At 54.8% G+C, this 16063-nt stretch overlaps 1 protein-coding gene across 5 annotated transcripts in view; it reads left to right on the forward strand.

Moving 5' to 3' along the window:
• The window catches only part of ZNF710 (zinc finger protein 710), a 67560-nt gene extending 51815 nt beyond the window's left edge, over positions 1–15745 (forward strand). For all 5 annotated transcript variants that reach the window (XM_082448654.1, XM_082448652.1, XM_082448653.1 and 2 more), the window contains 5 exons: positions 4244–5732; positions 8289–8480; positions 8970–9144; positions 13016–13108; positions 14406–15745. In XM_082448654.1, coding sequence (XP_082304780.1) covers positions 4244–5732; positions 8289–8480; positions 8970–9144; positions 13016–13108; positions 14406–14758 — 2302 coding nt within the window. In that variant the 3' untranslated portion in view covers positions 14759–15745. The remainder of the gene's footprint in view (positions 1–4243; positions 5733–8288; positions 8481–8969; positions 9145–13015; positions 13109–14405) is intronic.
• The last annotated feature ends 318 nt before the right edge of the window (positions 15746–16063 follow it).

Here is a 16063-nt window from a genome sequence, read left to right on the forward strand (position 1 = left end):
TTCTGTCCTCTTTCATCTGTCGCAACAAACAGAGCCCCTCCTACACACATGAGCACACACACACACAGCCTGCCTGGCTGCCCCAGTGAACACTGAGCCCCATAAGCCCCTTAAACATGTATTTACAGGGTGATATGTGTCTGGTCAGGCAAGTATCCATACAGTAAAAGAAAGCAGGGGCCTGACGCGCCAGATGGGCAGATGGGTTGATGGAGGGTCCCAGGAAAAAGTGCTTTCTGAGTGGAGACCCAAGGAAGGGCTGTGGCTGCTCTCGAGGGGGACCCCGGTTCCCCAGTCCGGCCGGAGCCTTGGACCAGCCAGACAGGGACAGGTCTGAGGCTTCACGTTGCGGTGTGCCCAGGGCTTGCCTGTGCTTTGCTGCTGGCTCCTGGGAGCCTGAGGGGCGCAGGGCAGCACGTGGGAGCTGAGGAGGCTGGGCTCAGAGCCATGACGTGACCTCCCAGGTTGCACAGACGATGCAGCGGAGCCTGGATGGGGACGGGCGGCGGGGCCCAGGTGCTGACCCAGCTCTGCCCTCACTGCCAGGGCTCTCTTGAGCTTGCTGTTGATACTTATGCCCCAGATTCCTGGGCTGTGGAGTGTGGCGCTCACTACCTCCACCCCCACGCCGCCCCCATGGGGTTGTTCTTAGGATTAAATGCCTTTCCTGGGACCTGGTGAGCTCTCAGTCACCACCTTTGTGGTTAGTTGTTGGCACCTCTGCGTCCCCGCACGTGGGCTCGAACCCCTTGAGAGCAAGGACTGTGGGCAGGTCCCCGTTTACACCCGGGCACAGGCTCCAGTCCTCAGCCCCAAAGTAAAACCTCCCACCTGTCCCTGCAGGAGGGGGACACGTGGTGGCCAAGGGCAGGTTCGGCTTGCCCCTGGCATCCTGGTGTGAGCCTTAGGAGTGGCCCTTTCGCTCTTAGAAGGTCCCTCCTAACAGGGATGGAATGTTACATGATCACCCTCCGTGTAGGGGACCACAGCAGACCACAGCTCCAGCTCCCACAGGCAGACACTGGCTGACTTTTTCGCCGACTCATCTGCCAGTAGAGTGAGGTTATGGGTTTCTTTGCTCCCGTTCCCTTCAGCTGCCAGAAGAGGGGTGGTGCCAGGGACTGGGGCCAGAAGAAAAGCACAGGTGAGGGAACTAACATTTCCACTGGCATCCCTCATCTCATCTCCTCAGCACCCCAGGACTCAGGCACCATATCCCCCTCCGCAGAGATGAGGAAACTGAGGCTCAGGATGTGACAGGATATACCTGAGCTAGAAAAGGATATAGTCCAGATTTGAACTTAGAATCCAGGGCCAAGTCCTAGCACAGGCTCCGCTGTTGAGGGTCAGTCCCTCCCCTCTGCTGGCCCTGCCTTTGAGGAAGTCTAGACAAAGTGCTGAGCTGCTTGTTTTCTCAAACCCACAGCAGACACGAGGGCTGCTGCTGGGTGCTGCTGGGCGCTGTGACAGATGGGCCACTGCCATCCAAGGCAGAGATGCTCCCCCACAGGGGCTGCGGTGGGCACAGCGGTCATCTCTGGACACCCCAGGGGTGTCCTCATCTCCCTTTCACCTCCAAGCACAGGGCCTGACCCATAGCAGGGATTTAGCAAATATTTGCTGCACTAATCAATGAATGAGTTCTGAGTCTCTAGAGGCTGTCGCAGAATCACCCAAACCTTTGCTCGAATTTTGGGCCCCAGAATGGAGAAGACTCTTAGCTCTGTGGTTTTCATCAGAAAAGGCTGCTTCCAGAGATCTGGGCAGATAAATAATAGTGACTCTTTACATTTGGTGAGGGCTTTATAATTAACTAACCCCCTTCATCTACGTTCTGACCTCTGGGCCCTCACTACCCTCCCATGGGTAGGTGTTTCCATCCCCATTTTTGGATGGGGAAACTGAGACGCAGAAGTGACTTTGAAGTGACTTTGCTTAGTCACTTGTACGTGACAGAGCTGGGACTTGAGGCCAAGCTCAAGTTGGGTGCTCTTTCCAGCAGGGGGTGGGAGGTGGGCTCTGAATCAGGGCTAGCCCCCCAGCCTGTTCCAGGTGGACCCAGAGGTTTCCTTCCATCTGACCCCTTCCATGAGAGCCCTGGTTTAAGCTTAATAGTTTAATCTTTAGTGTCTGTTTCAAGGAGGCTAAATTCCTCCCTGGGGTATTTTATTTTTAGCCGGCTTCAGGAAGGGGAAGCTCCTCTGGCCTGTGGGGGGAGGGAGACACCAGGCCGGGAGCCAGTTTCCTGAGGAAGGGCTGCCGCCGGCCATGCACCTGACCCTGGCCCTGGGAGAAGAGCCGGCGAGGCAGGCAGGAGCCACCCCAGTCCTGTCTTTCTTTCCCCTTCCTTATGGGGTGCCTCTGATGTGCTGTGCCGGGCACTGAGCCGGAGGCGGGGTACAATCTGATGAGTATCCCAGGCCAGGGAGGAGGCCCTTCCACATCCGGGCTGGCGGGGAGGGCTGGGAAGCCCCGGGAACAGGGGGAATTTGAGGGAAGCCTGGGGCGCTGGTGGGAGGAGCCGGCAGCTCACCGGGGTTGGGGAAAGGGCACCCGGGTGGGAGAATCCCTGTGCCAAGGCCGGGCTACACGGAGGGCACTGGTGCACCTGGAGCCTCTAGGAAGGCAGGAAGCTGATGCACTGGGGGTTGGACCCTGATAGGTGGACTCATCGGCTTTTTTAGAAACACCTGTTGGATCAGAGAGCATAGCTGTGAACCTGGGAGCCAGTTTTAGCATTCATTTCAGCCAGTTTTCTCAAACTTGGTAGCCATCATGGAGCTCTTCTTTCAAATCAGATCTCACATGGAATTCCAGTGTACAAATCAGACACAAGCTATATATTTTTTTTAAACCCACTAATCTCTTTTTTTTTGTTTTGGCTGCGTTGGGTCTTCGTTGCTGTGCGCAGGCTTTCTTTAGTTGCGGCGAGCGGGGGCTACTCTTTGTTGCGGTGCGTGGGCTTCTCATTGTGGTGGCTTTTCTTGTTGCGGAGCACGGGCTCCAGGTGCACGGGCTTCAGTAGTTGTGGCTCGCGGGCTCTAGAGCGCAGGCTCAGTAGTTGTGGCACACAGGCTTAGTTGCTCCACGGCATGTGGGATCTTCCCGGACCAGGGCTCGAACCCGTGTTCCCTGCATTGGCAGGTGGATTCTTAACCACTGCGCCACCAGGGAAGTCCCCACAAGCTATATTTTACTCGGTATAAATTTAGGTATTTAAATGTCTAACATTTAGCTAATCAAGAACAGTGACCTGTTGTGAGGGGCACAGTCATTTAGCATCAGGGCTGACAGGAGGTAGCTGCTGTCTGAGATCGGCCTCGACACCTAATTTATTTTTGTGTGTTGCCTTGTTTTTGCCCAATATATTTTTTAATTTATTATTTATTTATTATTTTTATTTTTGGCTGTGTTGGGTCTTCGTTTCTGTGCGAGGGCTTTCTCCAGTTGCGGCGAGTGGGGGCCACTCTTCATCGCGGTGCGCGGGCCTCTCACTATCGCGGCCTCTCTTGTTGCGGAGCAGAGGCTCCAGACGCTCAGGCTCAGTAGTTGTGGCTCACGGGCCCAGTTGCTCCGCGGCATGTGGGATCTTCCTGGACCAGGGCTCGAACCCATGTCCCCTGCATTGGCAGGAGGATTCTTAACCACTGCGCCACCAGGGAAGCCCCCAATATATTTTTTAAAAAACCAAAAGACCACATTCACGTGGCCAAGCCGTTACAAATGGTGACAGTTGTTTAACACCTCACTGTACAGTCTCAAGGTCTGTGCAAAATTAATTATACCTTGGCAACAAAGCCAGTGGGCCTACTGAATGTGTAGGAATGAGGTATATATTACATTTAAGTAGATGGGTTTTTAAAATAGCAGAATCTTTATTTTTTGCAATTTTGGATCCGATTTTTTTTTTTTTTTTTGAACTCCTGAAGGACATGCAGAACATAGTTTGAGAACCACTGAGGAAATCCAACCACCCTGTTTCACAGATGGGAAGACTGAGGTCAGCAAGAGGGCAGGGCTTACCCAGGATCCCACCGGAAGATGGAGGACATGGAGATGATCAGATACACAGAGGGTTATCATTGCTCCCCGTAATTACGGTGCCCTGTTCCCAAGGCAGGAATAGAAAGGCGTCAGGGACAGACACACCCAAAACTGGCTGAGCCCTTGCTGAGTGTGTCTGTCTGCTGTCTGTCTGCGCAACATTGAGCGGCAGTGCTAATGTTCCCTTCTCCTCCTGCAGCGATGCCCTCCTAGCCAGCCGCCACGGGATGGAGGGCTTCATGGACTCAGGGACACAGACGGATGCCGTGGTGGTGCTGTCCTTGGCTCAGGCCGCCGTGCTGGGCCTGGTCTCAGAAAATGAGCTCTTTGGAGCCACCATAAGCGCTGAAGCCTTCTACCCGGACCTGGGGCCGGAGCTGTCCGGGGCGGCCATGGGGGAGCCCCGGGCCCCGGGCTCCGATGTCTACCAGCTGGCCTGCAACGGGCGGGCCCTGGAGGAGCCGGCAGAGGAGGAGGTGCTGGAGGTGGAGGCAGCCTTCGAGAAGCACACCCGGCGGAAGACGCGGCCGCCCGTGCGGCTGGTGCCCAAGGTCAAGTTTGAGAAGGTGGAGGAGGAGGAGGAGCAGGAGGTCTACGAGGTGTCCGTGCCCGGCGACGACAAGGATGCGGGCCCAGCGGAGGCCCCCACCGAGGTGGCCAGTGGCGGCTGCGAGGCCCTGGTGCAGAGCAGCGCCGTCAAGATGATCGACCTCAGCGTCTTCAGCCGCAAGCCCCGGACACTGCGGCACCTGCCCCGAACCCCGCGGCCAGAGCTGGATGTAGCCCCCTTCGACCCCCACTTCCCCGACCCGGCCCGGGACGGCTTCCCCGAGCCCAGCATGGCGCTGCCCGGGCCGGAGGCCCTGCCCACGGAGTGTGGCTTCGAGCCACCGCACCTGGCCCCCCTGAGCGACCCTGAGGCCCCCACCATGGAGTCCCCGGAGCCCGTGAAGCCAGAACAGGGCTTCGTGTGGCAGGAGGCAGGCGAGTTTGAGGCCGACGCAGCCGGCTCGACGGTGGAACGCCACAAGAAGGCCCAGCTGGACCGGCTGGACATCAACGTGCAGATCGACGACTCGTACCTGGTGGAGGCGGGCGACCGTCAGAAGCGCTGGCAGTGCCGCATGTGCGAGAAGTCCTACACATCCAAGTACAACCTGGTGACGCACATCCTGGGCCACAACGGCATCAAGCCGCACTCGTGCCCGCACTGCAGCAAGCTCTTCAAGCAGCCCAGCCACTTGCAGACACACCTGCTGACGCACCAGGGCACCCGGCCACACAAGTGCCAGGTGTGCCAGAAGGCCTTCACGCAGACCAGCCACCTCAAGCGCCACATGCTGCTGCACTCGGAGGTCAAGCCCTATAGCTGCCACTTCTGCGGCCGCGGCTTCGCCTACCCCAGCGAGCTCAAGGCCCACGAGGTGAAGCACGAGAGCGGCCGCTGCCACGTCTGTGTCGAGTGCGGCCTGGACTTCTCCACCCTGACCCAGCTCAAGCGCCACCTGGCCTCCCATCAGGGCCCCACCCTCTACCAGTGCCTCGAGTGTGACAAGTCCTTCCACTACCGCAGCCAGCTGCAGAACCACATGCTCAAGCACCAGAACGTGCGGCCCTTCGTGTGCACCGAGTGCGGCATGGAGTTCAGCCAGATCCACCACCTCAAGCAACACTCGCTCACCCACAAGGTAAGGACGCCACGCGCCTCCCCCAAAAAAGCCCCGGCCCCTGGGGTCTCCCGCCGCCTCCCCCTGGGGGCTTGGCCCCAGGCCTGAGGCTCTGCCCTCTCCTCCTGCCATGCTTTCATCCAGGGCTTCCCAAAGCGCTGCCTGAGATCATTTAGGTGGTGAACATCTCTCATTTATATAGTTATATTTTTTTGATGAGTGTTAGAAAAAAATGTAATTGAAATTAGTTTTTTAAATAGTAAAACTTGACTCATTTTAAAACTTTTTAACTGAAATGTTTGAGGAATCCCTGCAGGACCCAAGGAGCACAGTTGGAGAATCGCTGATTCTCTATCTTGTGGCTGGGAGGACGGAGGCCGGAGAGAGGCCAGGATGCCACAGGGAGGTGGACGAGATAGATGGTCAGAAGCTCAGAGGGCTTCCTTTGCTCCTTGTAATTACACGAGTCTATCAAAAGCTATGTGCCTTCCCTTTAGGAAAATGCTAAATATATTTTATTTTAAAAGGGAATAGATGTAAGGAAAAATATTTGCTATGGAAAAGTACAATTGATTCTAGAATATGACAAAACGAAGCAAAGTGGCTTGTGGGGACAGAAGGTGGAGCAACGCTGTCCTTTTCCACTGTGTCCCTAGACATAAACTTGACCAGTTCTCCCCGACCTTCCTCTTCCTTCAGGCCACTGGCCACCCTGCCTTTCAGCCAACATCACCTCCTTTGGGAGGCTCTTACGTCCAGATGGGGAATGAGGCCTCTCAGGTCCCACAGTCCCACTCTGGCACTTGTCCTGCCCCATGGTTTCCACCCCAAATCCAACCAACTTCACTCTTTGAAGCTGAGCTCTTTGAAGCAGCCTAGAGCTGCCACTCTCCATAATTGCGGCCTTAGAGCCACTCCAGGTCAAACTCATGTCCTTATCTCTCACAGTGGACACTACAGTGAGTAGGGAAGAAACAGCCTGCCAGGCCGAGAATCCAGCCTTTCCCAGCCCTGGGAACTCTTTCTGCTGGAGCAGAGATGATTCTTAGGTTTCACTGCAGGTGCTCCTCATTCAATTGGTGTAGCTACCGAGAGTGTAATGTTAAGAAGGATTCTGAAGCTGAATCTGGGCTCAGCTGTAAAACCAGATGATTGATTCTTTATGCCTGCGGGGAGTTGGGGGTTGCAGGGGGTTGAGGATGGGGAGAGTGCAAAGTGATAAGTACACGTGCTATATATTTGCCATCTTTCTCCTCTACTAGGAGACTTAAAAATCCCCACAAGTCCACAAAGTGTTAAAAGAGAAATAATACGTGAAGAAAAGGCGAAAGCAAAAATCAAAGGCTGATAAAATTGAAAACATTCCCATTATCAGCCTCAGTTTACACATGCGCACACCATGCCCTTATACTCCCAAAGGGCAGGGCCCCCTCGTGGTCATACACATCATCTTCGCTCTGTCAAACAAGCATACAAGACAGGAGACACAGCCTGTCTGCTGAGAGAAATAGACACGGGAACCGTTAAATTATAACATGAAACTTTGTACCAAACAAGCAGTTGGGACAGCAGCTGTGACCACAGAAATGTGTCTGTGCCACTGGAGTTCTACTAAATTACTGGGGTTCTAGGAACTTTTGTCCTCACTTTCCTCCCCAGACAATACATTGTGCTTCCTGTGCACACAGCACCCTGTCCTGCTCTGGGGGTCACCTCCAGACCATGGAAAAGCATGTTGACCATCCAAACCAGAGGGTTTTCCCTTGGAATCTTTGTCTCCTGGGGCTGTGTCCCAAAGTCCATCAGTGATAAGAATCACCTGCGGAACCTGTTGGGATTAAAAATTCATGGGAATTTGAATCTCCAAGGCGGGGCCTGAGAGGCTTTATGTTCAACAAGAGCTACAGGTTGTTCTTATCACAAGAGAAGCTTAGAATACACGCTCAGGGGTCGTGGATGGGCTCCAAGGTTTGAGAACTCTTTAAATCCTACACAGACCTGAGTGTTTTTGTCATTTTTCCTGGGGTGCTCATACCTTTAATCATACTCTCAAAGGGGTCTGTGAACCGAACAGACCACTGAGAGACAGCACTGAGGTGAAAAATATATACATGCATCTTGATCTCAGGAAGCCATCCAGGCCCCCAGGCTATGGATGTGTCTTCTTGGCCACAGGCCCCTGGTGCCTGATGTGATGCTGGCTTATAGCAGGTGCCTGGTAAATGGTTGATGAATGAATTAATTAATTAACGTGCAAACGAAGACGCTTGCCTCGGTGCCCTGGTACAGACCTACAAATCCACCTGCCCTATTGGGCAGGAGACAGCAGGTGTATGGGTCAGAACAATAAGACCCAGCCAATCTCTCTCCCTATCACTGGAATGCTTTCCAGAGTAAATGGTTCTTCCCCAACATCCTCCCGGGCATTTCAAACAAGTGGCCCCTGTTTGGAACATCCCCAGGAAGTCATTTCCCAGAAGCTCTGACCCTGTGGTACACACACGCACGCGCGCACACGCGCACTTCCAGAGCCTGTGTCCATTGTGTGGCCCTGACCATCGCTCCCACCCCCCACAGGGTGTGAAGGAGTTCAAGTGCGAGGTGTGTGGCCGGGAGTTCACCCTGCAGGCAAACATGAAGCGGCACATGCTGATCCATACCAGCGTTCGGCCCTACCAGTGCCACATCTGCTTCAAGACCTTCGTGCAGAAGCAGACCCTCAAGACCCACATGATTGTACACTCGCCCGTGAAGCCATTCAAATGCAAGGTACCGGGCCTTCGGGCCCCGAGGTGGGACTTCCCCATGAGTGGCCTCAGCATGACGGCAGCAGCCGGGACCCGGTGTGGGCAAGGGAGCCCTGGTTGGGTGAAACTGCCTGGGCTCTGGGGGTTGGGGTGGGCGGTGAGGGTTCAGGTCCTACAAGCTACTGAGGTTGTTTTTTGAGAATTGGAGGAGGGGGTGAAGGTCACGGTGCAGCCGCAGGGAAAGAGCCCCGGTCCGAGACTCAGTGCATCCGGAGATCCGAGAGCCCTGGGTTTCTGACAGCTTCAGCTCAGGGACTGTGGGGCAGACGCACAGGAACGGTGACCAGCAGGGAGTGGCTCAGTCCTCGGCCTCTGGGGTCACATAGGAAAGGATGAAGCGAGTGCTGTCCACAGCCGATGGGATTCCGGCCCAGCCATGGAGGTAGGAGTGGCTGGGGGTCCGGAGAGCGCGGGTTCCCGGACTGATGAGGCCGGGTGGGGTGTGTTTCAGGTGTGCGGGAAGTCCTTCAACCGCATGTACAACCTGCTGGGCCACATGCACCTGCACGCGGGCAGCAAGCCCTTCAAGTGCCCCTACTGCTCCAGCAAGTTTAACCTCAAGGGCAACCTGAGCCGGCACATGAAGGTCAAGCACGGCGTCATGGACATCGGCCTGGACAGCCAAGGTGGGTGGGCCACACGCAGTGGACAGAGCAGGAGCGGTACTGTCATGGCACACGCAGGAGCCTCCTGTCCAATGAGGGGAGTGGGGAGGCTGGCCAGGCCTGAGACCTCACTGGGGTGGGCTCAGGTCTGGAGAGGGAGCGCCCTGGAGGGCCACCATGGTGATAATGATGGGATATTTGTGTATTCTTCAGAGGACTTACGAGGGCTCACATAAACAATAATAAAAATAATTTGCTGAGTGCTGTGTGCCAGGCCTTTATTAACTCATGTAACCCTCACAGTGAGGTTGGCTCTGTTATTATCGCCATTTTACAGACGCAGACACTGAAGGACAGAGAAGTTAGGTAACTCATGCAAGATCATTACTGAGAGATGACATTTTTAAAAAGTGGATGGGAAAGAAAGTAACAAAAGGAAAAATGGCAACTGTAAAGATAAGGGAGAGCCAGGTGAGGTCACAACCCCAAGTACACCATGGGAGGTCCTATGGGCATGCAGAGGGGAGCCCTGAGCTTCCTAGTTACCAAGGCAAAAAGGGATATACAATCAGTCACATTCTTCATAGTGCCTGCCAAAAAGAATGTAGCCCACATACTCAGGAGAAGTGTCCTTACCTCTGCAGTTGGTGGAGGTTTCATTGGCTGTTGGTTATAACATCCCTACATGTTAGTGATAGCCTCTCCCCTCAACACTGGTCAGTAGTGGAAGAACTGTAGTCGCTCTGGCCTCTCATGGGGAGGAGGCACTTTAGAGATCCTACAGGAAGGAGAAGCCAACCACACTTCAAGAAGGTTCCTTGTATAGTCTGGAGCTATTTGACTTTCTGGTGCTCCTTCTGAGACAAATTAGCTGGGAATGTGCCCCGACAATCACCAGGTGAGTTGACTTGCCATGTGAGCTTACTTACTAGGAGTCAATCAGATGCTGGGGAATGCTGCAATAACCCTGATTTAGTTTTGGAGCAGTGAATGGCCGGGGGTGGGGGGGGGGGGTGTTCTGGCAGAAACAGGTGTCATCAGTTTTCCACTCTGGGTGAGGATGAAACGCTGTTGGCTGCATATAGATGCTCTGTAGCCCCTTCTTACCCAAAATGTGGTCCTAGGACCAGCAGTGTTGGCATCACCTGGGATCTTGCTAGAACTGCAGGCTCCACCCTACCGCAGACCTGCTGAATCAGGATCTGCATTTCCAAAAGATCCCCAGGTGATTTGTTTGCACTGGAAAGTTTGAGAAGCATTGAATAAAGTGATGGTTTTCAAACTTGAGCAAGGGAGCATGAGAATCACTCCAGGCTTGTTAAAACAAATTGCTGGGTCCCACCTTCAGAGCTTCTGATTCTGTAGGTCTGGGGTAGGGTCGGATCATTTGCATTTCCAACAAGTTCCCTAGGTCAAACCGAAGCTGTTGGTCAGGAACCTCACTTTGAGAACTTCTGACCTAGACTCTAGAGAACTGTTCTCGAACTTGGCTGCACATTGGAATCACTTTGAGAATTTTTTAAATGCTGATGCCAGAGTCTCAACCACAGCGATTCGAATGTAACTGATCTGGCGTGTGGCCCAGGATCCGGCCTTTTTTTTAAGCACCCTAGTTCATTCTATGCGCAGTAGAGTTTGAGAGCCAATACTCTAGTGGACCTGCCAGGTAGCTAACCCACTAGGAGGGACCAGAGCAGGACTGGTCCTTTTGGAAGTAGCTGTCCCTGCACACCTCGCTCCCAGGGGTTGGTTAAGGCCTAAGCTGTTTCCACCTGAGGTCAGTGACCAGGGATCCCTAGGGTTGCTTTGTTCCTGATTGTACCAGATGACAGAAAGTAAAGCAGGGATTGGCACGGGAATGGCTGGGGCCCAAGTCCACCCACCACTCACGTATGACCTTGGTCTGAGAAGCTCAGGCTTGACACTTGTGCAGGAGGAAGGCAGCATACAGTCTAGATGGAACCACCCAATAAACTATAGGACTGTAATTCAGGAGGTAGATCAACGTCTTTGTAAAAAATGGTACAGAGTATTCCCTGGGGCCAGCTGGACAGGCCAAATAGAGTTAATAAAGGGAGGTTGGGAGGATAAGAGACCCAGAGGTAGAAATTTTCCCAGGGTCTTTATTTAGCTTGTTTTTAATCAACTATATGGTATGAAGGTGTGGCACTAGGATTTGAGGAAGAAAGTGCCTAGGGGCTATAAGATTTGGTACAGCTGAGGGAACTCCCTGGAGGTCAAGTGGTTAGGACTCCATGCTCTCACTGCCCAGGGTCGGGGTTTGATCCCTGGTGGGGAACTAAGATCCCACAAGCCGTGTGGTGTGGCCACAGAAAAAAAAAAGGAGAGAGAGATTTGGTACAGCTGGCCTCATTTTATAAAGTCAGATGCTATGGGCACAAGTAAGAGACACCCCATTCAGACTGGTTTAAACAATAAGGAAATAAATTAAGAAATGACTTGCAGTCCAGGCTATCTTCAAAGTTGGCTGATTCAGCCCCTCAACAATGACAGGGTGAGGCTCCCTCTCTCTGTCCACATCATTAGCTGTGTTTCTCCTCATGGTCGCAGAATAGCTGCCAGTGGCCTTTAGGGCAATATGCTTCCTTGTTCACCTCCATTGGAAGAGTAAGAGCCTGCTCTCCTTTGCTCTGTGAAACTAATAAGAACATTCTAAGAACTCACTAGCAGGCCTTTCCTCATGATTCACTGGCCAGAATTGGGTCCCATCCCTAATCCTGAGCCACTCATTGGCAATGAGTGGGATTACCCTTCAACCAGTGGTTCTCAACTGGGGGTGAGTTTGCCCCCCAGGGGACATTTGGCCATGTCTAGAGACATTTGGTTGTCACAGCGGGGGCAATGCTACTGGCATCTCGCTGGTAGAGGCCAGGAATGCTGGGAAGCATCCTACAATGCACAGGACAGTCCCCCACAACAAAGAATTATGGCCCAAGATGTTAATAATGCCAAGGTTGGAAAACCCTGCCTTAGACTCACCAGGGCTACCCCTGGGCTGGGGTCCATTTCTCCTCTAACACATCGCACCTCCCAGGTGGACAGGGGCAGAATGCACACTGGGGCTCTGCCACAGTCCCTGCCAGCAAGACTCCCAGGTCCCCAGGTCACACCCTGGGCCTCCCTCCCTCCATAACTCATTGGAAGGCAGCCCCACCCAGGCTCCTTTGTGGAGTTTTCTATCTGGCTTTTGTTCCAACAGTAAGAGCTTTATAAAAGATTTCAATTTGATAAAATTACAAGAGGCCTCTTAGAGTTTTTATCTCATCGTCTTTGTTAACCTACCGTGAGTGCTTGGCCTTGGAGAGCTAGGCCTGAGGATACCACTGGGTAGAACTGGCACCAGGTCAGAGGAGAAACAGCTCCCTCCAGCCAAGTGAGGTGGAGTTGCACAGTGGATCAAAACAACAGCACTTGCTGGGTGCCCTTTGGCAAGCTGATTAACCTCTCTGAACTTCCTTTTGATCTCCTAAATGGGGTTGCTGTGAGCATTCATGAGATGATATATGTGAAGTGCCTGGCATACAGTAGGTGCCAAACGAGTGGTGCTGCACACATGATATAGTACAGGAGGCTTTCATATGGCAAAGGGGACTAATGAGTAATGTTGCAAAGAATAAATAAAGGCTTAGTGACTTAGGAGGTGCAAGAGAGGCATGACCCCAAGAGTTCAAGTCCAGGCCTGTACCCACTCGGCACACATTTGAGAAGCCACGGGAGTCGGGGGCCTCCCAGAGCAGGAGGGCAGAGGAGGCAGCTGAGAGTCTTTTGGAAGCAATGACTGGCAATGACTTCTTTAGTTCTGCTTCCCGTGTGGGAGTGACTGGCTCTTCCCACAGGCAGCATCCAGGCCTAACTGTGCCCTCTCTTGCAGACCCCATGATGGAGCTGACGGGCACCGACCCCTCCGAGCTTGACAGCCAGCAGGAGATCGAGGACTTCGAGGAGAACGCCTACGCCTACGCCGGTGTGGACAGCAGCGCCGAGGCCAGCGTCCTCACCGAACAGGCCATGAAAGAGATGGCCTACTACAACGTGCTATAGCACAGGCCGGGCCACCCAGGACGGGGCAAGGAGGGCGTGGGGCGTGGGGGGAGACCCATGTGCTGCAGGCTGCACCTCCTGCAGCTGAAAAACAAGCTACTGCCCCACCGTCCTGAGCCCTCCCTCCCACTCAGTCGTTTGCACCACTAGGGACTTGTAGACCAAATGGAGACTGTACTACTGGCCTCAGCTGTGAACCAGGCACAGGCCCCAGGCATCCTAGGGAAGGAAGGGTAACACGGGAGGCCCAGGTCCGGGTCTCCTTGGCCTGCTGCTGTGGGAGAAATGCAGATGGGGGCCGTCTGGGGACAGGTCACAAGGGCATAGGTTCTCAAGTCCCTCCAGGCCCAGCAGAGCTGGGGCGGCCCCTGTGGGCAGGGCAATCCTGATGGCTCCTCGGGGGTCCTGTCACTGGAGGGAGATCTCTTGAGCCATGTCTTGTTTCTCCTCTGGACCCTCTCTGCCTCTAGGGATGTTTGAGCTCCTGTGCCGGTCAGCCTTGCCCCCCGCCCTTACCGCCCACAGGCCCCTGGGCTGCGAAAAGCCCAGGCCCAGAGCCCCTTCCCCGACCCTGTCCATGGACAGCCAGACAGGGCCCTCTGCCTTCTACCTCCTGGTGCCTCCCGCTCTCTCCTCCAGCCAGGCGTGCATGCGGCCTGGTCCTGGCCTTAGGAAAGCGGGGTGTAGCCCAACCCCCAGCTACCGTCCTCTCCAGCCGACCCCCAGAAGGCTCCCATCTTACAGCCCTGTTTGGAAGTGGGCGTCCCTAAAGTGGATTTCAGCAAACTTATCCAGTTCTGTCTCGAAGTGGGGCACCACACCAGGGTCCCCCGACAAAGCCAGGACATGCCTTGCGTCAGACACACACTAACAAAGACAGTTGGAGGCCCCTTGAGCGAGGGGACCGGTGACGAGGTCGTTGGGGACCAAGAGGGGCTGCCCTCAAGGAGGCCAAGGGCGGCCTGTGTAGGGGTGGGGACCTGGAGTTTTCCTCTTATTTAAGGTCTAATAAGTATCCATTTTGAGGATGGGGACAGCCAAGAGTCAGCAGGGTCCCAGGAAGAGCAACATATTTAGAAAGGAAAAATGAAGACCATAGAGGGAAAAAAATGTTTTTTTGAGCAAAGGGGGGTATTTTGAAGGTAATTTATTTTTCTCCTTTCCAACTCTGTGTCACCTATTATCTTTTCTGATGGAGATCATTTTCTTTTTGCCAGCAGAAGCTTTCTTGTGTGCTGTGCGTGCTTTGTGCCTCCCCAACCAAGAGCAGCATGGCCTGCCCTGGCGGGACTCGGGCTCGGAGGGGACTGTCGGTCTGGCCCTGGGGCTTCAGCTGCTGGCAGGGAGCCTCCGGAGGCCAAGGCGAGAGGCAGGAGGAGGCAGAGCCCGGCAGGCCGTCCACCCTCTCCCGGCCCCTCCGGCTAGTGACTTGCTCTGCACCACCCAGAGCAGCGGCCCGGGCTGCTGCCCCTGCTCAGCCCATGGTTCGCTCGCTCGCCAGCCAGCTCTCATCTCCTCGGTCCCCGCGCCAGCTCCTGCCCCGGAACTGAAGACTGCAGGCCCAGGGCGGTGAAAGAGCACATTCAGGAACGCTAGGGCACCCATACTCCCACCCACTCGCCCCCTGCGGCCTCCGTGGAGGGGAGCAGGCAAGGCCATTCCCAAAGGCACAGGAGGTGAAGCCACCAGCTTCAGCCCAGAAACCAGGAAGCGGGGAGCGGCTGGGGAGGGAGGCGCCCCCAAGGCTGTATCCTTAGTGAAGGACCAAGCCAGGCCTCAGGGTGGCTCAGATCAGGACGGAGGGGAGGACAAGGTAGCCTCGGGATCAGGCAGCCAGGTGCCCCTTCCTTCTCTGCTAGAGTTCATGCTAAGCAGCAAATAAGAGGGCTGGGGCTCACGGGAGCCTCGCCCCAACTGTGGCTCTCCAGACCCCGAGGTCCCCCAGCCTCCCAGGTGCCCGCCATGATGACCCTCAGGTGGCAGTGACCCCGTCACTGTAGAAGACATTTTCTCCTGCTGAGCAGAAGCATCATCCCCCGCAAACTACCTCTTCCCACAACGTCTTTCTCCCCTGGTACCAAAAAGAACCCTGTACCTCCTCCTCCTCCTCTTTCCTGCCAGTGCAGTGGCCTTGGTCTTGGAAACCCATGAGAGAAGGGCTGGCCCCCAGGGTGGGGCTCTCCTCTCTGCCGCCAGCCCCGCCATCAGCACCAGCCCTCTGCGAGGTTCGATACTTGAACGCCCCCCCTGCCCTGTGCCTTGGACCTGGGCAAGGCTGAGAGAAGGTAGCAGCACAACTCACAATTGGAGCTGGGTGGGCGGTGGTCTTGGCAAGGCTCCGGTCCTCACCCCCCACCCCACCCCAACCTTTTCAAAAGAGGCGTGCAGCCTCTCGGGTGACTTGGAAACTCCTGGACAAATTCCATTCTAACTTATTTTGACGTGTATACAAACCAACTGTTTAGAAATTCCACTTGTGCAAAGCCCTACTGTGTTTTTATGTTCCTGTTTAAAAGAGAAGTTTACTTAGCAATAATTATAAATAAATGAATATTCTTTAGTGAGGTGACTGCGAGTGCTTCTTGGGGACCTGGTCCTCACCCCTCCCTCAGAAGGAGCTCCCTACAAGGCTTCCGTCTCTGGGGGCCCAGAGGACCCCCAGCCCATCCTTTGCACTAGAATGGCCACCTGCAGAGCTCCAAGCCCGTGAGAAGGGGGCGCAGGTCAAGGCCCCAGAATTCCCACCACTCGAAGAGAAAAAGCCGCTTCCCCACCAACAGGCCACCAGGACAGAAGCCAGCTCCCGATGCCAGACTGGGCTTCAGAGGCTGTGCCTTCTGGGGAGCTGCCAGCCCTTCGTTACTGATGGGGAAGAAGG

Source organism: Balaenoptera physalus, assembly GCF_965194825.1.
Source record: "Balaenoptera physalus genome assembly, chromosome: 2".
NCBI lineage: Eukaryota > Metazoa > Chordata > Mammalia > Artiodactyla > Balaenopteridae > Balaenoptera > Balaenoptera physalus.